Here is a 27,272-nt window from a genome sequence, read left to right on the forward strand (position 1 = left end):
GAGGGAGAGAAAGTTGCGAGCACTTCCTGTGCATTCTATTTAGCAGTTTACAATTAACTTTAGCAGACAGGGTTCATGAAATGTGCAAAATTAGAATGGACTTCACTGTAATTCATAAGAAACTTATCATATGTCAACTCTTGGTTATATCACTTAAAAGTAAAACAGTTTTGTAGGTATTTAATAAGAAAAGAAATTCTTCTTCTCCACTTGTATAAAACACATTCCCAAATTTTGCTAAGGAAAGAGAGCTGTATACATTTGTATATGTAGCTGAAAGAGCTTTGGGAAAGGGGAAATTTTTGTTAGTGCTGCTATTAGTGAATTTTGCTTTCTATTTTTGATGCATGAACAAATAACAACTGTTTCTATTCTCAGTAAGAGGGTAGGCCTGAAAGGGGTATCAGTTGTGAGACAGTGGATTTGAGTGTACCCTCAGCAAGAGTGCAGAGAACACCAAGCTGAGTGGTGCAGGTGGCATGCCTGAGGGGACAGGATGCCATCCAGCAGGACCTGGACAAGTTTGAGAAGAGGGTCTGTGGGAGCTTCCTCAGGCTCGACAAGGACAGGGTTCTGTGTCTGGCTTGGGGCCACCCCCAGAGCCAACACAGGCTGGGTGAGGAAGGGGTTGAGAGCAGCCCCTGCTGAGGGTTGGGCGTGCTTGTGGATGAAAAGCTGGACATGAGCCAGCAATGGGAATTTGCAGCCCAGAAAGCCAGTTGTGTGCTGGGCTGCATGCAAAGCAGCATGGGCAGCAGGGCAAGGGAGGAAATTCTACCTTCTTCTGCATTCTTGTGATCCCCCCACCTGCAGCTCTGTGTCCAGCTCTGGGGCTCTCAGCACAAAAAAGGGGATGCAAGACCTCTCCGTGAGGAAAGGCTGAGAGCTGGAGTTGTTAAGCCTGGAGGAAAAAGGAATTTGGGGACACCTTATTGTGGCCTGTCAGTGCCTGAAGGGAGCAGACCTTTTAACAGAACCTGCTGCAATAGAAGAAAGGGTAATGGTTTCAATATAACAGAGGGTTGTTTAGAATACAGTTAAGGAATTTTTTTACAATGAGCATGGTGAAACACTGGAGCAGGTTGCCCAGAGAGGTGATAGATGCCGCAGCCTTGGAAACATTCAAGATCAAACCAGACAGGCCTCTGAGAAACCTGATCTAAGTGCTCATTGCAGGGATGGTTGGGCAAGATGACCTTGAAAATTCCTCTCTACTCAAACTATTGTATGGTTCTGTGAAAATCCCATAAAATTAAATACATATAGGAATATAATAGGAGATCTGTTCATGCCTAGGAAATTTCAGGATACTGGAAAGAATTAACTTGCGGTGTAGTGATTAATTTGGCTTTTATAATTGAACGCCAGCCCTATTTTGTAGTTAAACTGTCCAAGCAAAAAAATGCAGAACTCCACCTATAATGATTTTCTTTCTCCACAAAAATCACATTGAACCCATAGTATTTTTCTTCTATCATTTGATGTCTCAGCTATTAAAATGTAACTTAACCCTTATAAGGTTTGGAGATAGAGGTTTTGTTGCTAACTTAGATGTTTCTCAGGTTTCTTTTTAAAACATAGCAATGGTTAACTTGGTCTTTTAGTTAGCTTCAGATGCAAAATATTTTAGAGGCAGAGTGTTTTTCACTCCAGCCATTTTTCATAAAAGTTTATAGGGAACCAAGTGAGGAAAGCAGCTGGATGAAAAAGCTGGAAGGTTTATGATTGCTAGTAAGGATCCTCTCCTTCCCTGTCTAACCACATCTCTTTGGATAGGAGTAGCAGCTGTGGGAACTCCTGGAAGTGGAACAGAAGGATGTGTCTTTCACAGTTTCAGCAATATGATCCAAAGTTATCATTCTCTAATTGCAAATGTGTCTGACATTTAGCATTATTAAGCTTCATTTTATTGCTTTTCATTTAGGTCCCTGAATCCATTTAGCAAGTTGTGATTAATTTTCAGAGTTACCCACAGTCAGTAATTAAAAAGAAACTTTGTATAATTGACAGGAGTGTACTTTAACACTACTTAGGAGTCTTAAAAAGGAAAAATATAAGAGCAAATATTTTATTTAACAACTTTCCAATACTACTGCAGGAAAAATGTCTTGATTTAAACACATCTTGCCACATGCACCTTTGTGCTTGAGGGGAACCTCTTATTCCAGTGAGGTGATGAAAGTTGTGACCAGGTTTATATATTTGCCAGGATCAGTATTTCCTTAAGTTTCTAGAAATAAAAAGTGGTTTCCTGCACTGGAGTTGGGTAAAATAGATGTCAATAAAGAGAATGTATGAGAAGAAGCTGCTCTGGACCTTCCTGTAACAGTTGCAATATCACATTACACAACTTTTATGTAACTCCTGGCTGTAGTCTCTAATAAAAAATATCCTTCATGCTTTACTTTAATTTTATAAGCTGTGCATATGTACAGTACAGAGTGTACTTTCATTCATATGCCAAAGGTCTGCAGCCAAATCATTTACTATCAGCCTAAGACTATTTTAATAATTTAAGCCCTTAATCTTCTTGATTGGTTTCTCTTACACACACACTCTTTGTCTTATTGACTTTTTAGTTGTCTGGGAACTGCTATGCACGCAATGTGATTTAAACATAAAAATGCTATTTCTTTGTGAAAATACTTTTAAAAATAGTGATATGTAATGTATTCCTATAGTTATAGACTGACGGAAAGAATTATAGTAAATTTGCCATTTTTAAGAGAAAAACTGTGATTTCTCTGTTTTCCTGCATGAGGTTTTTGAAATTAGAGTGGAGATAGGGAGCATTATTACTGTAAAAGATTTTACGTCATTAAGATTTACCAAATTTAATCAGGCATATACAGTCTACTTTATCCAGGTTATCAGATCTCTTGCCCATGATCTGTTATCTTTCACTAAGCAACGTGGGAGCTTGCAGGACTGAGATATTTCAGACCTGCCTGTGTCTTTGACAGCCTGAAGGAGAAGGACATGTGCACTGCAACTGCCAACAGAAACCTCAGTGAGGTTTTTCCCCCTTAGCTTTCAGCCTGTTTGTCTCCTTCCATTGCTTCCTACATAAATTAACACTTCCTGGTGGGATAAACCTGTTATTAGGGAAATAAATTTAAAACAATTTGAAAAATACCTGTTAAGGATCCTTGAACAATTAAATATGGAAGAGCATTTCAAAGGTATTTGACATTTTGTATATTACCTGTGTTGATTTAATTGATCACTGTCATTGTGATATGCAGTTACAACTTCAATTATTCTTTACTATAACTTTGTTTTCTTTTACTGCAGGTTTAAGATTTTTAAGAGCCCTTAGACTGATACAGTTTTCAGAAATCTTGCAGTTTCTGAATATACTTAAAACAAGGTAAGACTTTTTCGTACATGCTGATTTAGCTGCATTGGTGACAGAATGTAAATGGCTTTGATTTGGGGTCCATATAACATATGATTTTCTTTTCTGGAAAAAAACCCCACTTGTTATCTGTTCTTTAAACCTTCTTCTGCTGATGAATGATTTGTCAGTGACAGCATCTTTTGCTATGTGATCATTTTAATTGATGCACTGTTATATTTGAAATACCAAGCAAGGTTATGTGTTGATAAATGAAAAGCAGAATGAATTACATAGCTTTGTACAGATTAAACATTGCTTCTTTTCATGTAGTCAGTTGTACTGTCTTGAAAAAACTGAAATCAAAATTCATTCAAAAGAATACAGTTAAAAATTATTTTGAGTAATTCTCATTGTGGTTCTTCCAGTTTTTTTGAACTGAGAATCTTTTTTCACATCAAAAACATTAAATTTACACTGAGCTATCTTTATATTGCATTCATTATCCTTAGATTTTCTTCCATATAATAATTAAAATACTCCAATTAACCTTCTGGCTTACTGGTTCTTTGGCCTATTAATAGGCCAATACATCAATGTTGTGCAGGAAAAGCACAATTTTGGAGAAAAGATCATTTTGAAGGAAATAAAGAGAAACCATCCCATGCCTTGCAGTTGAAGTCACATTGTTTGTCACCGTTGTCTAAAATGCTCTGGGGGAAGTATTGAACCCATCTTCCAATAATTACTGTAAAATCAATTCCATTTGGAAAACTTCCCCTCTCTGCACCAGTTGCTATAGATGTGTGAGGGCTTTATATGTCCTCACATAAATCCATTTCTTGCTGTGATAATTTGTATCAATGGGAAAATAGGTACTGAAATTTGTAAACATTCACAGTAAACAGCTGTTTCTTCAACCCTTAACCTTGAAACTATTCTCTATACTGTAAAGCTCTCACACTATCTGAATTTAGTTGTGTTACTGGAAGGAAGCCAATTCTGGTCAAACAAAGACATCAAAGAATGTAAGGTGAACTCCCATAGCTCAGAATCCTCAGTATGGGAAAGGAGAATAAGACTTAACATGCAGAACAGCCCTGCCATGGCATTCAGAAATGGCATTTAGTGGAGAAGCCCCATAAACTCAAAGATTTTGGATAAAAGCTAATAACCCCTTCATTAGTGGGGGATTTGTGAAATTCCAGATCCATAAATGTGCATTAATCACATTCAAGGTACTCAGAGCTGGTTTATTTAAGACTGACCTGTCCACTGAAATAGCCTTTTTCTGCAGAATTTACTCTTACATTAGATATCGTAATCTCTGTGATTATTTATACGCCTGTCAAAATATCTATAAACCTCAAATGTTGATTAGTGAAAGCCTGTAAAGCAAAACTTTCTTTTATGACAGTTTCAGTTTAGTCAGTTAATTCATCCTTAGCAGGTCATCACTAACATTATTTAACTAAAAAATTGTCACTGCCCCAAAATAGTTTTTTATGTCTCTCCCAGTTCCTGGTAAAGTAGCAGAAAGTCATGTCTGCTCTCTTTATTGTCTTACTCATAACCTGAAATGACCTGAATAATTTGGAATGTCAGCAATGTTCACAAAACTTTTTTTTTTTTAATGGATGTGTCAAATTAAAACAAATTAACAGAATGCAATTTGTTTTAAAAGTTTCTAGTTACACCTGACTTAAATTTTATTGTGGAAGTGCTTGGGGTTTCTTTTAATGTGTTACATAAGTTTAGCTTTTAGAAAGCAACAAGCTAGAAAATTCATTTATTACTGCTACCTTCAATGAGAAATTTTCATATTTTCAATGTGTTCTGAAGTACCATCAGAACTGCAGTTCATGTGCTGCACACACATTTTCCATTACAGTACCAGAATACTCTTTAATTGAGAGCTTCTGGTTCTGAATTATTTTGTTTCCTAAAAAAATAAAGTGTGCTGATCCCTTGTGATAGATGGAGAATCTTTAAAAATTTTGTACAAGTTAGAGCAGTAAAACTAGTAGTCTCAACAAATCTAGTATTATTTAAATAAAATTTGCTTCCCTAAATTCAATCAATGATTTCAATTGCATACTGTGGCCTTAGAAATTTGTTATTACTTTAAAGTCTTCTATGGTATTGTATGCTTTTGGCTCCCTACTGCAGTGTTGTTTTGTTCAGGAATGGTTAAAAATCTTCTAGAATTAAGATATTTTAGCATTTTTTTGCAATCCACTTCTAAGTTTTTATTGAAATTTTAAGAATTTTGTGAGCATAAAGACCAAGAGTCAGTGACAAAACTTGAACTGTTGAATTGGGATAGAAAATTTAGTGTATCATTACTAGCTCTGAAATTATAGTAGGGGAAAAAAAGTACTTTTTATTGTTTAAAAATTCAGCAAAAGAAAAGAGTTCTCTGTGTGAAGTGATATGTACTTATATGAAAAAGGTATGGAACGAATTTGACCTAGGCATTTCAGTGCATTTGGCATTAATAATACAAAACAACTGAGAAGATGAGAAACTGATAGGATATACTGGGCACTGCTGTGTTTTTAATATTTTTTTTGAAATTTCAGAGAAATTTTCTACTCCATTTCTCTTTTCTCCAGTAAAGAAAAACATTTACTGTAACCTGTAAATGAAAATTACTGCTGGAATTATTGACTGAGATATGAGGATCAAAGGAACATTATATTATTTACACAGTGAGCAGAAGGGCCATTCCAAAAACTGGAATCAAGTGAAAAAAGCTGCACAGTGCAAAACCAGAGGCAGTAAGGAGACTAGCAAAGTGTTAGGTGGTTATTAGAATATCTGAAAAGAAAACCTAAATGTATTTGAAAAGATCCTGTAAGACAAAACAAAATTTTAGAGTGACGTTTTAAAAGCCTGTACTCTGCCAAGGACCTGTTTGTTTCCCTAATTTGAAATTAAATGTATTTTATTCAAGATTTTTTGTTCCCATATTTTATGAAATTGAATTGTACAGTTTTCAGTTGAAAAATTTCTCTCCTTCATTGTTTTCTAATATTTTTCAAAAAATCTGCAGGGGCTTAGGCAGGGCTCACAGTAAGGGATTTTGCACAGATGTTGGAAAGAGCTTAAAGAGGGAGAAAATGTTTATGACTAATCCTTCATCTATATTTAGACTCTGGCAGAAACACAGGGAGTATTTCATAGAGGACAGACGAGGCACAGTGTTAATAAATCTTCAAAAATAAAATGTACCAAACAAGTCATGTAAATAGTTACTGTTAATGGGTGTTCCAGTGATATGAAGAGACCAAGAGACGCAGAATTTTTTATCAGGAACATCTCGTGTTCTAAGCTCAGGTGAAGGAAGATATTCAGCCTTTCTTAATGGAGCTTTGCATCAGCATCACTCCTAGGATTTTGTTTAATCTAGGAACCCATTGGTTAGGTTCCTGCGCTATAAATGTTACCATTAAGAAAATAGGGACTTTAATCAACCATAGTTTAAGAAAGAGAGAAATAGGGAATATATGTTGATGTTGGTGAACAGTAATGTCAAGACTGCTGATACAGTATTTTATTTTTGAGTACAGTATTCATTTCATCATCTGTCATATTACCCAGTCATATTCTATTTCTTGTACTCCCATATGTCTATTATCTGTACCTTAAAAATTCTTTTAAGGAACTGTACTGGTTAATTTTACAGGTAATTTTGTTCATAGAAGAATGCATTTTTATTGTCCTTAAAGTGATTATAAACAGAAACATCAATTCTACCACAAAATTACTACTGCTAACACTGGTAGTGAATTTTTCTCAATTTTTATATTTTTTTAATGTATTGCTTGAAGGGTAATTGTGGGATCTTTTCTGAGGTATTATACCTTCTTATAGATATTTTCAAAAGGAAGAATGGGTAAGATTGTTTAAACACAGTCATACAGGGACAGCAGTTCCTTGTGTTTGTGTTGAATATCCTTCTTATGATAGTGACTTTTCTGAGAAGAAAGGGGAGCAGGTTTTATTTGAATTTCTTCCAGAAGAAGTATGGTATTTTCCTGCTGAACTGAGGTCCTTGTTTCAAAATCCCTTCTGGCTAGAATAGGGCAAATACTACTTAGTGAGACTAAAAAGCATTTGCAGATTTTTTGGTGGGTTTAAAATATTTTTTGTCCTTTTTTTTAGAGAAAAATGTGAGTGTGAAGTATGAAATACTCTAATTTCATGTGAATTTTCCCTAAAGAGATCTATAGGAGCTCATGCAAGCAGAATAATATGGAAAATACTTAGGACTTTACACAGGAACTGTAAAATACCTTAGATTTTTAGTTTTGGAATCATAATTTTCTCATGGATTTTTTATGTATTTATATGTGAATAATTTTGAGTGTATAGCAGTGATAAATGAAGAGCTGAGTGTACTGAGAGGCAACCACATCATCTGTGAAAAAGCATTATTTATTTCTATTAGTTTGTTTTTAACTGCTGATGTAGCTAAGGTTTCTCTTTGTCTTTATGCTCTCATGTATTGGGACTTTCTTTTCAAGCTATCTAAATTATGAAAATGTGAACTCTCCAAAGGAAAAATAATAGATCTTATACATAAACTTTTGAATATGTTTTTTAGGAAGTCTTTCTTTTGGGAAGTAATCATCAGCTTCTTGAGTCTAAAGTTTGCAGTTGTATACAAGTACCTATAAAAAATATGTGACAAATTCTAGACTAAGCTCCTATTTGCTTTGTTTATTTCCAGCAATTCCATCAAGCTAGTGAATCTGTGCTCTATATTTATCAGCACGTGGCTGACAGCAGCTGGGTTCATACATTTGGTGAGTGCATTTCGGAACACTTCACTGGCTTTTTCTGCCGCCTCCCTGCTGCTCTGGGTGGCGCTGGGCAGAGTGCAGTAGAAGGCGGTGCGGTCCGTCCGTGTCCCCGAGCTCGGGTGGCTCGGAGCGGGGAGCGGCAGAGGGCGCTGCTCGCCCGGCAGCGCCCCGAGCGTGCGGCCGGTGCGGAGCCTCCCGCCGCAGCCGCTGCAAAACTGCGCCCAGCCATGCGGGAGTGCATCCCAACCCCTCCTTGTCTTGTGGTATCGGTCGTTTAATGCTCGCCCTTAAAAAGTTGCACAGAGATTTTGAGTGTTTCAATTTATTATGTATTTCTCATTCACGTAGAACCGTATTTTTACACTCTGGGCAAATGTAGCATTTCAATCTAGAAACAATACCCTTTTCTATTTTTGAGCCAACAGAGTACAACACCCCTTAAATATTACATCGAGACCAAGGGGATGTTATTTTCTAGGGCTTGGAATTTTTTTCCTTTGTTTTTCAATAGAAGCTTTTCTACTGTTGGAATACTCCAACTTTTTGCTATGGAACAAATTTTAGATGGCACACTCCTTTCCCACTGACAAATTTATAATTCTGTCTCAACAGTGGGTGGCTTTTTGAAAAAAGTATTAGCATTCCACTAAAGGTGCCAGTAATGCCTTCAATAGCTTCATAATATTTCAAAACAAAAACATTGAGGAGTATAATTGCATTAAAAGTGAAATTTATATTCTGAACACATTTTTTTTTAAAAGAACTTAACACACTACATGAGTAAGTTACATTATTTAGTGGTGCCTGGAAAAGATGCTTCCCATAAATGATCTGAATAGCAAGGCTGTATATATTGGCAAAAGAACTGTAGGGCTCTATTTGGCACAGGGTCAGGTTCTGTATTTGATGAAAATAAATCACAGGAAAGGATTCAGTGTTCGTGTCGTGCCAAATTATATATCTATATACACACACAGGCACGTGCATATATGGGTAGAGTTAATTTGGGGTTAATTAGAGTCAGTTATAATTAATATAATTCATTATATGCTTTCTTGTACATTGTAGGTGGAGAACTCAGGGGATCCATGGGAAAATTTCCAAAATAATCAACCGCTGACATACTGGGAATGTGTTTATTTGCTGATGGTTACAATGTCCACTGTTGGCTATGGAGATGTTTATGCAAAAACAACCCTTGGTCGCCTTTTCATGGTCTTCTTCATCCTTGGGGGATTGGTAAAAATTCTTCTTTATATTCCTCTTAATATTCCAGTTACCTTAAAACTTAATCCTGTATATCTCAATGTTGTAATTAAAGAAACAATAATATCTGGATTAGTGAACTAAAATTAATTATAAAACATTAAAGTATGTTTAATATGCATTCTTTCCTGTAGATAAATATTTCGGCAGAGCTTGTCAAATTAGTCCAGAATTAGAATTTTTCTAATCCATTGAAATGAGTAATGCATGTGAATACATGAAGTGCCTTAATATTTCAACATGCAATGTTATTTGTAGTCCTTTACTTCTTAGTGACTGATTGTAGAGCATTTTTGGGGGTTGCTATTGATATTTAAAGGCACTTTGCGGTTTCAGAAGTCCTACCCACCCTTCTGTGTTCCTTCCCAGAATTCCAACAAACACTGTGGCTTTGGACTGCCTTGAAGAGCAGCTTGCCTGATCCAGATGATGGCAAACCACATTCTATTTAATTTCAAACATCCTTTCATGTCATGTAGTACAATTTTAGCTCACAGTTTATCACATGACCATAACCGCTATCCTTTTATATAAACAATTTCTCATGTTCTTTGTCCTGTATGTAAATAGCACCCAAGTTAATATTTGTCTTGCCAACTTTTCCATTATTGTCAGTGCTAGTAATATTATTACACTTGTTGCAATGTTCTCTAAACTAGCCAAGTTTGTTTCAGTATGTACCCTGTGCAAGGTAAATGCTATGTGAATGTAATGTATATTGTGCCCCCACACACGTGCATAGTTACTTGACCCCATCCATTGGTTTCACATATACATACATCTCACAGAGGTGGTATGTATATATAAAATGCTATGAATGCCATATATTGGACTCACACAGATGTGTATGAGTGTTACATATATGCATTCTCATCTGTTTATTGACATGTGAAGACAAAGATCATGTCAAATGGCAGTAGCTCTTCGAAGTATCCAGCCACAAGGGAGCTGTTTGTTGGACAAAACATGGCAGAATAAGTTTTATTTTCTCCTCAAAGCCTTTTTTCTATCACATGTTATTCCAATCCTTCTAAACCCAAGAACTTTTGGAAAAGTTTTTTTGGGGGGCGGGGGGTGATTTTTTTGTTTCTTGATGGGGAAATAACCCATGATTTAATCTTGTTTTTGTTGTCTTTTAAATTTTTACAATGCGGGGAAGAGTCTGTATTTTAAAACAGAAATGTAACAGTAATGATAATACTTGGCTTTGGTTTTTTTTTAGTGGGGCTTGGATAGGTTTTTTTCCCCCTCCCCTCTTTAGGAATAAATAGACCTGTTTTTTGTGGTTAGATACCAGTTTGAAATAATTTTGTTCTTGTTTTGTTTTACATGTCCATTTTTCCTTTTTTGACCATTTTCTTTATTTATAAGGTGTGTACCTTCTCTAAAACCAACTTTTACATTGAGCCCTCTTGTTTTGCTTGATAAGAAATTTTTCATTTTTAAAAAATATTCTTTTTAAACAACTGCATAGATCGAATTCTTTTGCATTTTCAGATCTTAAAAATATATATCTTCTGAAAATATTCATCATCCCCCTTTCTTTGGCCTCTCTTTTTAGTCTTTTCTTCTGTCTCCTATCTTCTTCTTAGGCCATGTTTGCCAGCTACGTCCCTGAAATCATAGAGTTAATAGGAAACCGCAAGAAATATGGTGGTTCCTATAGTGCGGTTAGTGGAAGAAAGTAAGTATCCCAAGAGGCTCTGCTGCCTCTGCTGCAGTAGAACACTCTCTGCATGCCATTTTCTTTTTTTTTTTTTGTGTTTTTGTTTCATGCATGTAGGCAATGTTTGCTCGCTACGTGCCAGAAATTGCTGCTCTCATCCTTAATCGGAAGAAATACGGCGGAACTTTTAACTCAACCCGAGGCAGAAAGTAAGTCCAAAAAGACCAGGTGTGGTTGTGGGACTCTAAAGAGCCCCTGAAGGTGGTAACAGCTGACTCACAGCTTACAAGGCCGTGTTCTTTGACATCAGATGTTACCACTGGAGAGTTGTCACACTATAATTAGAGACCTGGGCTGTGCTATGGTACAAGTCACAACATTTTGTCCCTACGTCAAGAGAACCTGGATACCGCTCAGGCTGCACTGATATATCTTGTAAAAACTGCTGCTATTACATATGCAGTTCACTTCTGCAGCGAGGGTGAAGTTTCACCATTTTGGGCATCAGAATATCATGTTTGTCTCTTAACTAAGTGACAATGATAATTTGCATGATTTTCAGACAACTTCAGAAAACTCTGTTTTACTGGATGTAAAAAAGGAGATATATATTTACCAGTTTGTTTGGTTGGACTGACTATGTAAGAAGTCTAGTAGCCCTGTTTCTCAATGTTCAACCAGCAGATTCAGATCTCATGCAGTTTTTCTGATTTTCCATGGATATTGCAAACTCTCATAAGTTGAGAATCTGTGACCAGGGATTTTAAAGAATTTCTCTTCCCTGTATCACATTAAGTGTATCTGAAGAAGAGTAGGCAGTAGCCTTAACAAAGAGTATGGTAAAAAATCAAGCCTACTATTTTTGCCTGGTGGCAAAGTTTAAATTTTATTGGACCACATTGCATTTCTATTGAAAGCCTGCTTGTTTTTTTGACCAAGTTAAAACTAGCTCTCTCTGGCATTCCCAGCTCCTGGTTGTGCTGGGATAAAGCCTTGACTGAACTAGATATCATTGGCAATATAGAGAGATACAGCACAATATCACCTTTAGTGTTGCCATCCTTCATTTCATTACATGCCATTGTGACATCCACTGGTAGAGTATATTTGCCCTGAAAGTCCAGTCGTGTAGAGCCCTTTTCATACGATATAAATAAAGTACTGCAAGAAGTTTCTCTAATGAATTGCCCCTATTCTTACTTTAAGAAGATAATTTTTACTATGTTCCCTTCAAATCATTACCCATGCAACATTCTGTTGAAGTGGGTTATGGTTTTATCAAGTTATTTCTCCTCTCTGTGCAGCAGAAAGACTGTAAATGTCTCACAGAGCTAATTCTAGAGCACTGTTTTGTATCACTGTGTAGATAAATCAAAGTTTTAAAATTAGATATAACTTCTACTATTTTTCGTTCAATAATATTCAAGCAATTAGATAGTGAACTTCAATATGTGCATTTATTGAGATACCCTCAGATGTCTAAGGTAAACTGTAAACACTGATGTTGAAACTTACATCACTTACCTAGACAAACTAAATGCCTTGATTTATTTCTGGGAATGAGTAGTATTGTTAATTTCCCAAAATATTTATTTGTCACAGACACCAGGACAGTTTCATATTTATATTCATACTTGTTTTCTCAAAGAGAAGTGTTCCAAACTCAGAACGTATCCCTCTGTTTTCAAAGCTCTAAAGAAGTTACAGCAGAGGGGAATATGGTTAAAACCTGTTTTGCACACAGAGTTTGTCCCTTCCCTTCTACATTGTCACTAGTACCCAGCATTGCTCAGATGTCTCTAAATTTGGACCTGATCTTCAGTCACAAACCCACACCCTGAAAAGCTCAACTTCAGATTACAGGCTTCTGCTAGCTTTGGGGCGTGCTTAATTTTTTTTTTTTCACTTTTTGTTTTTGTCTTTCCTTATATGCATTGTCTATTTGTTTTTATCTCACTCTGTCGTCAGTGCTTTTTTTGCTGATCTTTACTGCTCATATAATTTGTTGCTTGAAACTCATCTCTGTCATCAGCATACAAACTGTTCAATTTACTTTATGCATTGTTTTCTGGTTCAATTATTAATTACTAAGTAGTTTAAAGATGTCCTGCTTATGTGGGTCTTTCATCAGAGAATCTAAGCTTGGGAACTGCACAGTAAAAAGCCATTAGGACCCCTTGTTTGATGTTGCTTTTGCAGTCAGTAGAACAAGATTGATGAAATGTTATGTTTGGCCAAAATTGAAGTTTTCATTTGGAATTCAGTGTTGAGAGAATAGATTGTCAGAACCAATAAGTTTTCCTTTGCTTGGGATATGGGCATGTGGTAGTAATTAGCAGTATAAGGTCTTTAGTTGAGCAACCAAGCATAGATTCTGGCAGCAAAAATAATGAGAAACTGCAGTTGTTCTATTTCTTATGTCAGAAAGTTTCCAGATTAAATGCATTTCCAATATGAAAACAGCTGAATTTTGGTGAAAGATATAGTTTCAGCCCTTGAAACAGCAAATGTGTGTACTTTTTAACTCAGTACAAAATAGATAAATGCATGGAATCTGCTTTGCTACATCTATATATATGTTTATACATTGTCGTGGTTTAACCCCAGCTAGCAACCATGCCAGGAAACAGCACAACATGTTGCCTCCTAAACTCAGTGTGTGTAATAACATGATTATTAAACATTTAGTCAGAAATTAAAACCAGAGTATGATTAGGTATGTTTTGAGTTTTGCACTAAGTGACTTTAATACTATGGAGAGCCTTGCTATGGATTGGTAACTATAAAGGAGCTAGAATGTGTGCATAAGAATTATTGATACAAACTTCACTAACTAAAGAAGAGAAGTAACAAATGTGAGCTCACATTTCATTTTGCTTTTCAGCCAATAAAGTCCCCAAAGGATCATAAACTATACAGGATTCATTTTGCATAATAAAGAACCTTATTTTTGTTTTAGATGAGACCCATACATAGAAACTTTGGAAATAAAAGTAGTTTGTAGACAGTTATCACTGGTTAACTTACAAGATAGTAGGTTCATTTAGTTGTGAAAGTCCACAGGGATTTTTTTAGATTTTAAATTGAGTTCTAATGTCTGCTTTGTAATATTACTGTAAGGAGACTTCTAAGAAACAGGAATGTCTTAATAGTTTTTGATTGAAGTTTCATCTTCAGCTATTAAATAAACAGCAGTGCTTACTGTTGCATTTATACCAAAATGTCTGTACCAATATATCTATACAAAATTTATTCTGTATTTACTTATTTACTTTTGAATCAAGATTGTTCCCATTCCATTTTTGTATTTGTGTGTGCATACAATCAGACTGGATTTTAATTCTGTGAAATATTTTCCAGTTGGAGATACTAATTTATTGTAAACCAGTGTGCACAAACCTCTAGAAAGCATATGAAAAGAGCATTTGTAAACTGATGAACTCAGCCTGATTTTTTCAGTCTTTACACTGAATTAATGACTTCTAATTCCATGGAAGAAAATTATTTTGTCTTTTTTATGCCATACTACTATCAAATCCAATGCAAAGTCTTTATGAGGGCAGAAAGTAGAACACAGCTTTGCGTGAGTAGAGAGAGAGAGCAATGACCTGGCTGGGCAGGGAGGTTGGGCCATTGGAGCCACTGTGGTCCCCTCCAGCCTGACCCATTCTGTGGTTCTGGCTGTGTTTATATAAGCTGCTTGCTTTGTCAGCATAGTGGAGGTTTATGCTAGACTTCATTACAGATTCAAAAGATGTAAAAATAAATTATCCAAGGCATTACTGTAGTTAATATGTAAGATTAAAAAAGCATTTTGATGAAATTACAGTCCTTTACTGTATAAGGTATTATAACCTCCTCTTTCTCTTCTCTCATAATCTGCTCTGCTTCCCAGAGATTTCTACAGATTTCTTAAATTTACAAACCATAAATTACCAAATCATCAACATATCAACAGGAATAATCATCTGTTAGAAATTCCTTCCAGAAGGAAACATGGGATTCAATAACTAAACTTCACAGAGGAAAATAAAAACTGTAGACAGATAGATATGGTAAACAGAAAGACAAACAGATAATTTAAGTTGACAGGTCATATTGGACTCATTAGACATATGAATTTCATTACAAATTAGAAAAAAGAAAAGTTAAGGCTTAACCAAAGAAAAGGTCCATTTGCTGCAGTAATGAGAGGCATAGCTCCAAAGAAAGTGACATTAAATTCTTATATTAAATAATTTGATGCAATATGTAAGATATTATTTTTTCAGTGGGATGAGAATGTAATAAGAGAATGTGACATGGATTACATTATGGTCCCAGGGGTGTCTCTATTTCCCATCTGCTTACCATTCTTCTAATCCCACTTTTTCAAATGAAATTTCACTTAGTGATAAAGAAAATCTGATGAGTGTTAAATAGACTGACAGATAGAAGAAACAGGAGAAACTTCTTTATTTTCCAATTTTGTGTATATATGAAACGATATCCATTCTTTTGAAAGTAAGAAGGGAAATGTGGGAAATGACATATAAGAACATCATGACTTTAAAATGTGTATTTGAGGTCTCATACCATGTTCCATTCCTACAATAATAGCGCTTCTTTTATATTTTCAGTTGAAGTTTTAAAAGTTCCTTTTCTCTGCTTAAACTTTGAAAAAACCCTTTTGGATTTGGCATCAAATAGCAATAGTTGCTGTTCAAATTTTGACCCAAGAAAGACTGAATCTGGTTTATACATCTGCTGATCTACCATATTCTACAAACTGTACAGTACATGGCATTCCAGGCTGTGTAATGTGAGATGGCAGAAGTGATTAATTGTTCAGCAAGTTTTAGAGACTTCTTGCTTTCACTCAAGTTCTGTTGCAGAAAATTACTCATGACATTTTGGGATGATTTCTGTGGAGAGAAATGCACTGGCTCTGCTTATGGATAAAATGCTAAAAAATCTGAAGAACCTTTCTTAACTCCTGCATTGCTTACAATGGATTTAATTATTTTTTGACTCACTGAGCAGTTAAAAAACACATAAGGTGATTTGAAAATGATTAATAGTGGGAGAAAGCAATGTATTTAATATAAACTACTTTCAGTTGATTTCAGAAGTAAAAACAGGATGGCTTGTGTGTGTGATATCTGTCACACAAAATGTTACAAAAATGAAGTCCAGGTTTTGGAGGGATTAGAACAGTCAGTTAAGGTCTGTTTGCAAGTGAGGTGCTAATGCTGGAGGTGTAGATTACCCCTGCACTTCTCTGTAATCTTTGTGGTGTGGGCTCCTTGTGCATGCTGTTCAGCATGTTAGTTCTTCTATTTATAGTAAACTACTCTTGTCTTCTGGTGATAGATGTGTTGTGCCTGAATGTTGTGGTATTTTTCATAAAAGCAGAAATACTCTAAATAATATTGCCATTCACACTGAATGAAAGGATGAATATTCATACTTTAAGCTATGGTGGAAGCCTCCATTAATCCCGACCCTAGAAGAAACAAATTGCTGTGCTTTTATTTTATTATGGCTGATTTGGAGGTGTGCATCAAAGAAAGAATATTGACTTTTAAACTGGATTGTAGAGAAACTTGGCAAAATTCTTTAGATCATGATCATAGAAATGCAAGATAAATTCATCTAGCTGTAGTTGAGCAAAGTTTAAACAAACAAAGCAGCCTAGAGTGAGTTAAGTAGGACAGCATGCCATTGCAAACAGACTTAGATGAAAGCTCCAATGTGTAGTTTAAACAAAGAAATGTGCTATTTATCCTGGATTTAAGAAGCTGAAATGCACTCTTTTATTGGTCACAAAGTGACTTAATATTTGCATCAGAGAAAATTTCAAATTCATGACATTAACAATTTCCTGTTTGTGTTAATCTGATGTAGAATCTAGCAGGGTTCCACTGGTCTGTACTGTCCACCACATACTGAATGGAGCTTTTTGAGTGCTTCCCTTTCTCTGTTTCATGAATTAAGAGAGAATTCAAAGGCATGGAACCTGTTGGAAAGAATAGATATTTTTTGTCAGAATTAAGCTTAGCAGCTGCACAAATACACTTTGGTTCCTAAATAGGTGACAGTTGAAGCTATCGGGTCCAATTTACAGAAATTAAAGGTACTGAGATATGTTTTCACATACTTCAGTTACGTCTCTGCTGACAGTATGGCCATATGCTTGTATACTTTTAATGCTGACACATATTTTAGTGTCTGCAACACTTCTTAGTAACTGCAACGCTTTTGAGATTTTTAATCCTTCAAGAATAAATAATAAAAATCTACTTTTGGACAAACAGTTGTAGGAGAAGAAGATCTTAAACTTGCTTGATGGTCCATTTGCTGTATCCTTTAATATATTCTGCTTGTCTCCTTTGTACTAGGAGATTTATAGAGCCTGATGGGAGAATCAGATTGAGAAATTAGCTTACAGTTTAATTATTTTTTTACTGTACACGTTGGCTACATAAGAGATCCTTATAGGACCATCATCCTTGGGCTCAAGTCTTCTGTGAAAAAGGAGAAACACTTTAGATTGTGGCTGCACAGCACTTACTACTCTGACAGAATTAATCTGAGAGGGGAGTTTATATTGAAATAAAGAGAAAGACACAGAAGCACACAAATGAATTTTGAGCTGAATTATCAGAATCCTGAGTAATGTTTTCAAATCATGAAAAGCACAACCGTCTAGAAATGTACTGTAAACTGATAAGTTTAAGAATGCATATCACCAATAGATAAACAAGCAGACTACATATAGATTCTCTGTTGACATTTATTGATTTTTTTTACATAAGAAAACATGACTGACATCCATAATTTCTTTGAGCAAAACCTGTTAGACTTCCAAGTTGCTGCATCAACCATAGCAGCCTGCTACTGGTATTAAGAGTTTCGATGGTCAGTGGATGAAGGAATGAGCAGAATGCGAAATACATGAAAAGGTCTGAGCATATGTATTTGATATAAATATCATAATTTTATAGAGGCATCTAGGTCAATATGCACCCCACTTCCTTTAGTTACAAGTGAATACCAAGTGTTCAACTGAATACTCAACAGAATTTTGTATTTAATATTGTTGATTTATTAGAACAGACTAGTTGGAGTGAGTTTTTTCAGGTTCTTTGTACTTATTCCAATAAAATGGATATTTCTTGCAAAATAAACAGGCAAAAGATTTGCCTTTTGTATTGTGTCCTCTGAAGGAAGAACCATACAAGATCCTTTTTAAAGAATCCCATTCAGAGTTGATCTGTTTTCATTTACAGTGCTATTTACATGGTTTAAGTGTATGTTCTCCATTATCTCATGTCAAAAATCTAGATGATTTAACTTTTGCTCATTTCATTGTTTTCCTTACTGAAACAGTTTGTCTCTGTAGTAGCTTTGGATTTTTTGTCTCCATTTTTGTTTACCTTATAAGAAGCTGGAGGATTTTTAGTAAATGGGTCATTATGTCAATACTAGGGTGGAAAAAAAATCATTACTGTAGAGAATTCCAATTATGTGGAATCACAGTTGAATCAACTGTGTACATCTGTGCCAGTTTTTCATATTTGAAATATTTTCATATTTTTTCATATTTCTCAAATTCATTTTGAGAATGCTAAATATATGTGGGAGAGGATGAATTAGCCTGTCTTTGTTGATAGAATATGGCTCCTGGTAAGCTTTTGATTCTTTGTTAAAGGTTTATTTTGCAGCATCACAATCATATAGTATGGATCCCCACTGGTACATTAAACCAGTTTTACATCTGATATGTGTACCAATGACAACTGCTACTTAACAAAAACTTTAGTCCTCCTAAATACCTATAATTAATAAAAATGTCTAATGTCTTTCAGTATGGCAAGGGACTTTATAGATTTTGTTTGTAAAGAATGAAAAAAAGAAATAATAGTAATGTACTAGTTCTGAGGTTTTTCAGAAAGAAAAGGTTAATGCTGAAGTTAGATATTTCGGTTGACCAAATGAACTGAATTCTGTGTCTTTCTACTAACCAACTCTTTTGCAGACAACAAAAGACATCCACTATGTGGATAGTGCATGAAAAAAAAGGGTGTTTAAAAAAAATTAAAAAGTGAATACAATGGTTACTAAAACAAACAGAGGAAGTTATAAATCTTCAAATCATACACCGAACAGATTGGACCATTATAAGTTCCAATATAAACTCTTCAAGTTTTCTTAAATAATATACCTAATAACTCTCTGTGGGCAAGTAGGAAATCTGTTTTCAATTTCTTTTACTTCTAAGCAAAAATATGACTTACGTTAAAGGAAGGTTTTTTTGCTGGGAGTTTTCAACCAAAAATGAATGCAAGTATCTTATCAGAAAATGTTATTTTAAAGCCAGGAGGTTTAGTTGCAGTCACTGTTCAGGACACTGACACGCACTGTATAAGAATAGCAAAGAGAAGAATAGATTCTGTCCTGCTCTGAATCAGAATACAAAAGGAAACCACAGTGCAGATGCCTTTTAAAACTCCAAAAACAATTAGTCCTGATACCCAAATGTGAAAGGTTTTGGTAGCCAAATTTTTTATTTTCACTGGAGCAGATTGCTGTGAGTCCCTACTCAGTGAGAATCATAACAGGATTGTACCAAATGCATCTGCTCTTAGCAGGAGCTTTTTGTAGCAAATAACCTCTACAGGTATCTGAGAGCATGAATTACCTTGTAATCTTTTGATAGTCTGGTAATTTCTTCGGCTATGCAATGTTTTAGGTTGCAGAGCCATACTTTTAAAATGTGGGCTCTAATTAATGACAGAAAAGAACCCATATTGAGTGAAATCAACCAGGGAGGTAATAAATTTTCTCCATTGGAATGCAGTGTATCAGAAGAGCATTCAGGAAGAGACCCAGCTAAAGCTAAGAGCACTGGATCTGTACAAAGGACTTCCCCTACAATCAGGAATTACTTCTGCTATCAAAAGCTATAAGCTATCCAGATGGAAAATTCAATTTCTTAATTAGGAATAGATGGAGACATTTGAAGAAAATAATACCCATAGTTTCAAATCAGTCCTCTTGGAAGACGTGCACAGGCAGTATAAGGAATACAAATTATTATTTTTAGATGCTGTTTATAGTTGCCCTGGGGCTTGGTAGGTTTTTGATGCTGTATGGGTTTATAGCCAGGAAAAGTCTGGAATACCACCAGATAGAAAGAACTTCCCTATATGTTAGTGTAATGTAGTGTACCAAACAGTCTCTTCAGAATTCACAAGTAAACTACTAAAGTTTAAAATATCTCTTCAGAATCTGAAGCTTCCTGAGGTTTTCCATTGCTGCTTTATGTATAACAATGCACTAAGTACACCTGTACACCTCTGGCAACTCAGGCAAGTGGCCTTCAGGGAGGCAGGGGCAGAGTCCTTCTGGTGAGGGCAGGGTAGTCTTGGTTCTCCCCTGTACCCAGCGTGCTGCAAACTCTGCCAGGCTGCAAACCTCCCAGAGGAACCTCCAGAGTATCCCTTGGCCCAAGGAGAAAGGCTGACCTGATATATATTTGGAATAGGATCTAGAGAAACATCAAGAAGAGACTAATGCTCTTTTTTCTCAATAGGTTGTCATTTCCATTTTTGCTTGCTTGCTTGTTTTACCTGCTTTGCAAGATTAACTCTGATTTTTCTATAACAGGCACATAGTTGTCTGTGGTCACATAACACTTGAAAGTGTGTCGAACTTCCTGAAGGACTTCCTGCACAAGGATAGGGATGATGTCAATGTAGAAATCGTCTTTCTGCATAAGTGAGTAATCTTTCAACTTTGGTCTTATCCTCTGTTACTAAAACTCATTAAGTTAAGCTGTATCTTCTGGGAAGACAGAGAATATTTAAAGCTCCAAATGACCTTAAGATTAATATTTGCATTTAAGTTTATTAAAAATATGTCTTGAGAAAAGTGTTTTTTTCCCTGCATTTTCCATAACCCCCTACTAAGTATATTTGTATTAAGCAGACAGACTTCAGACCCTGTTGTGTTGTCTGTGAGGTACATCGCTAAATGCATAGTTGAAGTGGGGATCAGGTTATGAAATGAAAAATACTGAAATGCAAATAAATAACATCAGAGATTTTTTTTTTCAGTAGTAAATATTCCTAGGGAAACAACCAAAATTAGTAGCATCAGTAAAACTAATGAAAAACACTTTATGTTGTACAAACTTATGGTATCTGAAAACACCTTCCCACCCTGGATCTCTCTAGGAAAGTGCTTATTTTAAAATGCAGACTATTTAGAAAATGAAAAATGTATGTGCAGATTCAGCTTTATTATAACAGATACTTTACAAATGTATGGACAATATACATTAAATTCTTGGCATGGTGATAATCAGTACTGCTCTTTATTCCGTTATATACACACGCATACACAGTATCTTGCCTTTTTCGTATGTGGAATTTGGAAAGGTGTCTTAATAAGGTTGATGTTTCTTTCAGGCTCTACATGATGTGTAAGTTAATAACAGTTTAATAACTAATACAATGCCAAATAACTAATACATTGCTGGCATTGTATTATTCCTCCCTTCTTCCTGGGGAGCAACTGCTACAGAAAGCCACGTGATAGGAGACAGTATCTTTTCTGTTCTGTAATGGCATCTGTTTGGAAGAGTTGCAAGTTATAAGTGTTATTTTTTTGCATTCAGCAATGCATTCTGCACTTGTTGTCAAAGAAAATTAGTAAAAACTTAAGGATATTATTTGTGATGATCTGACAGTGAAAGCTGATAACCAAGAATCAGTAGTACTTCCACAATTTTTTAATCTAGTCCTTTCAATTTGAACTAGAGATGATGTCCTGAAGTAACTACATAGTTTTTTTTTTATTCCCTCTCTATGTAATAACAAGTGGCTGTGAGAGGAAATGGGGGATCAAGATTTCCACAGTGAAAATGTGTGGTGATAGGAATCAGGAAACTGCACATTCACATGAAAGGAGTTTAGCACCATGCTACTTGTTTGTGCCAGTAGCGATTAAATTCCTTCTATTTTAATGAGTGGCACCAGAAAACATATTTACAAGGTTGGTGCCACGTTATATAACTGGCACCAACCTTGTAAATATGTATATATTGACTGTAATCCATTTAATTTTTATTTTGTTTCTGGCAAAATGAAATGAGACAGAAAGCCATGGCATCATTATATTTGTTTTAATTGTAGCTCATAGAGGCCTCAGGGTCCCTGTCTGGTTTCATTTTCTGATTTTTAGAGATCTTGCATTGAGCTGTTTTATTCAACAGAGTCAGCTGTTCTGGGAATGAATAGTAGGGACATGCAGAGGATGATTGTGGTACTATATAATTTCTGGGTAAAATGCTGGGAGAGGAGGTTTTCAAATGCTTGTACCCATACTTCTGGATTCACATCCCTTGGAAATGTACACATTGTGGAAATGTGGAGAGTAGCATGAGGTGGGCCAGAAGCACTGCAGCTACAAGTAAGGCAATGGTGTAGGCAATGTAGTGTTTATCTGTTAAGTAAGGCATGCTGCTTCCATGCCACAGAAAAAGCATCAGCAGAAGTGTGAACATCTAAAATAAATAAATAGATGGGTTTGTAAATGCAGGAAATGGAGTAGTTATGGAAATTAACCTCTCATTTCCTCTTGTGTTTTCTTCCTCTTTCCAATGCAGTATCTCCCCTAACCTTGAGCTGGAAGCTCTTTTTAAACGACACTTCACTCAGGTGGAATTTTATCAGGGTTCAGTCCTTAATCCCCATGACCTGGCAAGAGTAAAGGTAACAGCTCTATTGTTCTGTTCTGCTAATTGACCTTTTTATACATACTCCCTTCATTATTTGGAAAAACAACCAAACACTAAAGCCCTTCTTCATGTAACCCCAAAAGAATGTTTTTCCATCTCTATTATCTTAAGTAATAAATTATATCTATACTGGTGAACCTTTTTTTCCCATATATGTAGATCTTCAAAGCTACAGCAACAGTGACTTAAGATACATTGTCTGCCATTCCATGGAGCACTTTATGAAAATTTCATTGACGCTTCATTCAAAAGTGTATTTTACATTAATGTTTGATATAGCAAGATATTGTCTTACAGTAATTGCTTAAACTGTTGTTGTCTTAACTTATCAGAACAATTTAAAAATATTTTTTCACCCTCCAAACCCTTTTTGTATTGTCTAGAATCCAGAAAGAAAAATGCAAGTTAAGGTTTTTGGTAGACAAAGCTAGATAGTTTTGCTTATTGAGATATTTATTTTCTAGAATTTCTAATTGGTAAATTATTTCATTCTCTTAAAGCATGAAGTTTGAAGAAAAAGAAAATTAAAGAAAAATCAAGTTGTCAGATACATCATTAATTTTTTTGCTTCTTTTTCTCCCCAATGGAATGTAAACTGGCTACTTAAGTCAATAATATTTTATTAATATAGTGTAATTTGCACTTTCTGGAGTACTAATCATGTCTTTTGTCCATTTTGACTGCAGAAATTGCTTAAGATTTTTGTAAGCCAATGCACACTGTTTCAGTTCATCAGAGCATTTTATGATCATAAAATCATGTGTTCTTATTTTGTGTTCTGTATTCCACCCTTCTTTATGTTGATATTTGGTTGTATACACTGATAAATACTTTTGTCATCTGCTTTGAGTTCTGTAAAGCTCAGGTTTGTGTGAATCTAGAGGTCCTGTGGATAGATGAGCTGTCCTCCTGTTGCTTTCTAAACCTGGTGCTCAGATTCTAAATCAGTTCAGCCACCTCTTCCTGTCTTGAATAGGAAGGTTCCAGGGCTTGTGGGAGCACTGCAACAGGAACTTCCGATGGATCTACAAGTCTAAATTCCAATATCTGGTTACAAAAGATTAACATTACCACTGATACAGAGTTAGAGTCATCAGTTGAACTGCTGGCCTACTCTGATCATCACAAGAAAATTTCAAGAAATTCTCTGCGTACACGAGAGTGGCTGTAATCCCTGGCGTGAACTTGTGTTAGCCTAGAAACATTTTGGATTACCACCATTGAGAAGTGACACTCACACTCATGCAGCCAGTGCTGGATTCCCTGATAGTTTATGAGGAAGGAAGAGCTGGAGAGAGAAGTTGCTTTATATGTTTTCTTTTTCTTTGGTGTCTCAGATAGAGTCAGCAGATGCGTGCCTAATCCTTGCCAATAAATACTGCGCTGACCCAGATGCTGAAGATGCCTCCAATATTATGAGGTAAACTCTGTAGTTTTTAATAGCTTTTTGTTTCTTAACTTTGATTAGCTGATTTTATATCTGATCTGTTGCACTCAAAGAATACTGTAGGATAATTTTTTTTTTTAGAGGAGAAATGGAAAGATCCTCACCAATGTCCAGAGGTGAGAATACCTTAAATTCCTACCTCCATTGTTTCATCAGTCTGCTTTGCTATGTCAGAAGAGACACTTGGAGCACGGGCTTTGACACTGTTAGTCATTTTGCAGGAACTAGGGTTTGAGTATTCTGAGCTGAATGCAGGGAGGAAAGGGAATGCAGTCAGGTTGTTGCAACAATACATGCATGAGTGCATGCACTGCACGGGCTGTGTCAATGATGGGACAGAAGCAGCCTCAGTGCTTCATTCCTGCTGCTCCGTGGTGGACCTGCTCCTACAAATAAAGCACTGCTCAGGGCGTAGCAGAGTACACAAAGGAGTTGTCTCCTGTCCCCATCTTGCTTTTTTTACACTGAAGACCAATCATTGCTTGTTTTGATTGACAAGGCCTTTACAGCATTAGGGACCACCAGATCTCCTCCTGCTTTCCTCCTTGTAGTCTCTGAAGGGAGGAGATGAAACAGTCAGTCAGTAGATGGCAGCTAGAGTTACAACAAACCTAAGCCAATCCATTTTTTGTTTTGTTCATACAATCCTAGTTTTAGTGAGACCAGTCTCCTTTTAAAAATTAAAACTCAGAAATCTCAGTCAGTGATTGATTAAAAGTTCTCTAGAATTGGATTGGCCAGTGTTATAAACAGCTTTTACTGTCGGATGTTTGCATGCTGTGTATTGAAGGAAGGGGAGAAATAAAAAAATGCTACTAAAGTTGCTCTTCTGTAAAACTACCACTGTGTGCAAGAGATGTAGATATCTGAGAAAGACACAAGGCTGACATCTAGTTTCATTTTATAAACATAGTTTGAGTTGCAATGCAAGGAACTTTATTTTGACATTGATTGCATAAATACATTAAAAACATTCCAGTTGCAGATTGGTACATTCTTGGTAGATTTAATACATTTAAAGTAATAAAATGCAAAAATTTTATTGTGGGTGAGGAATTCTCTTGTGTTTTGTCACAATTTAATTTTAAAAAATTGAATGTTTAATTCAACAATTCATCAAGAAATGGAAAATAAGAAGAAAGACTTGTTTAAATAATGCAATTTCTTTACGTTTCCTGTTCTAGCTTTGATATGCTTAAAAGCACCAGCTAGACAGTCGTTTACAAGATACATTCTACAAAACATGAATGAAAACACTTATGGCATTCAGTCTTACGAAACTCATGATTCCATAATAAGTCAGATATTTTTTTCATTGTTTTATCTTCTTTTTCTACCTTTAGGTTTTAAATACAGGGCTTTTATTTTTTTTTTTGGTTGTTCATCTCTTTAATTTTGCTCAATGCTTTTTTTATAGTACAATATAAATTCATACATTTCTCAAACAATTTTCTTTCAAGCCACTTAAAATCTATACACAGTTGAGTAAATCTTGGATTCATTAAGTAATTTAGAATGCAGAAAATGTGCAGATTATGAAAGTAGCCCCATGTTTTATTAATTCAGTTATCAGTTTTTATATTGATCTTTGGATTAATCCATCAAAATTAAGATGAATTTGCATGTGCAACACAAAATCATTATTCAGCGTACTTAGATATTATGGATATCTTGCAGATATAAATAAGTAATATGTGATAGGGCAGAAGTTACTTTTTCAGGCATTTATCATTGGGAAACTTGATCAAGTATATTGGTTCAAAGACTTGAAGATAATCACTGAGGATGAGAATGATGTAACAGTTTCAACTGCATTACTTTCCTAAAGGAAGGAGTATCTGAATAGTCTCTTTTTCTGCAAACTCTATAAGGGCAAACCATTCAACTGAATACTTCCTGAGGCTTACTGCTCTCTAGTACTAGCCATTAGTTCTTACCTCACTTTGACTATGTGTAAATATTTCAAAGGTCTGGCATCAATCAGTTTGCTTTACAGACAGATGAATAAGGAGGTACAGTTTTAATTGTGGGACTTGACAACACAGTAAAATAGAGGTATTTCGATGCATTATCCAAGTAACCTGTCAGTTAAAAGTTATTTTAATAGGTTTTTCTTTTTCATTTTAGAGTTATTTCCATAAAGAATTATCATCCGAAGATAAGAATTATCACTCAGATGTTGCAGTACCACAATAAGGTAACGTGATGGCCAGTGTTTCTTCTCCAAGTTTTTTGCTACACTGCATTCACTCATACATAATTTTTCTAGTTCCAGTAACAGCAAGCATTTTTCTTTCCAAACTAAAACATCTTAATAAACCTTGTCATGTAATCCAGTTAAAAATTAATTTAGTTTTATTTATATATGCAAGGGACTTTATCAAAATCTTGACATTTATGAGTTGCTTAGGATCTAATTCTCAAAGCTACAGTGTCCATAGTTGTTATTGATGACCTTTCACCACTTCAGTTCTGTAAGTTCTGCTCTTATTGTCTTGCTGGAGGTTATTGTGATTTTTTTTTTTTATTCTGGTGAGACCATGTAGACCTGAAATTGCCAAGCAGGAGGTACAAAATAGATAAATTTGTGGTTTTTAATATAAAACATAGCCCAGTTGTGGGATTTGGTACTAAGAATATTGTGAAGTTCAAAATGATAAATCCACTTTGGAAAGAAATATGAAAAAATTTGTAATGGTAAATTTGTGACCCTTAAACACAATGAAGTCAGTTTATTCAGTCCTGAGATGAGGAAGTCCATAAACTGCTGACAAACAGGGTTAGGAAGGATATATCAGATAACACAGTACTCTTATGTGGCCTGCTTCTTTTATTAGCTCTGAATGAATCAACTACTGCCCAGTGTTTGAGAAAAAGTTTGACTGGGTAAACTTTCATTTGATGAAATACGCAATAAAGCTGGTACTAGGAAGGTTTGTAACAACTCCTTATACCTGTAACAT

At 35.4% G+C, this 27,272-nt stretch overlaps 1 protein-coding gene across 42 annotated transcripts in view; it reads left to right on the forward strand.

Annotated features, from left to right (window-relative positions):
* The window catches only part of KCNMA1 (potassium calcium-activated channel subfamily M alpha 1), a 421,949-nt gene that overhangs the window by 265,781 nt on the left and 128,896 nt on the right, over positions 1-27,272 (forward strand). For all 42 annotated transcript variants that reach the window (XM_039727452.1, XM_039727454.1, XM_039727456.1 and 39 more), the window contains 8 exons: positions 3,295-3,370; positions 8,073-8,148; positions 9,214-9,384; positions 11,004-11,095; positions 20,729-20,839; positions 22,731-22,836; positions 24,200-24,282; positions 26,437-26,506. In XM_039727452.1, coding sequence (XP_039583386.1) covers positions 3,295-3,370; positions 8,073-8,148; positions 9,214-9,384; positions 11,004-11,095; positions 20,729-20,839; positions 22,731-22,836; positions 24,200-24,282; positions 26,437-26,506 — 785 coding nt within the window. The remainder of the gene's footprint in view (positions 1-3,294; positions 3,371-8,072; positions 8,149-9,213; positions 9,385-11,003; positions 11,096-20,728; positions 20,840-22,730; positions 22,837-24,199; positions 24,283-26,436; positions 26,507-27,272) is intronic.

The sequence above is a fragment of the Passer montanus genome, unplaced genomic scaffold (assembly GCF_014805655.1).
Source record: "Passer montanus isolate IOZ18808 unplaced genomic scaffold, ASM1480565v1 scaffold61, whole genome shotgun sequence".
Lineage (NCBI taxonomy): Eukaryota > Metazoa > Chordata > Aves > Passeriformes > Passeridae > Passer > Passer montanus.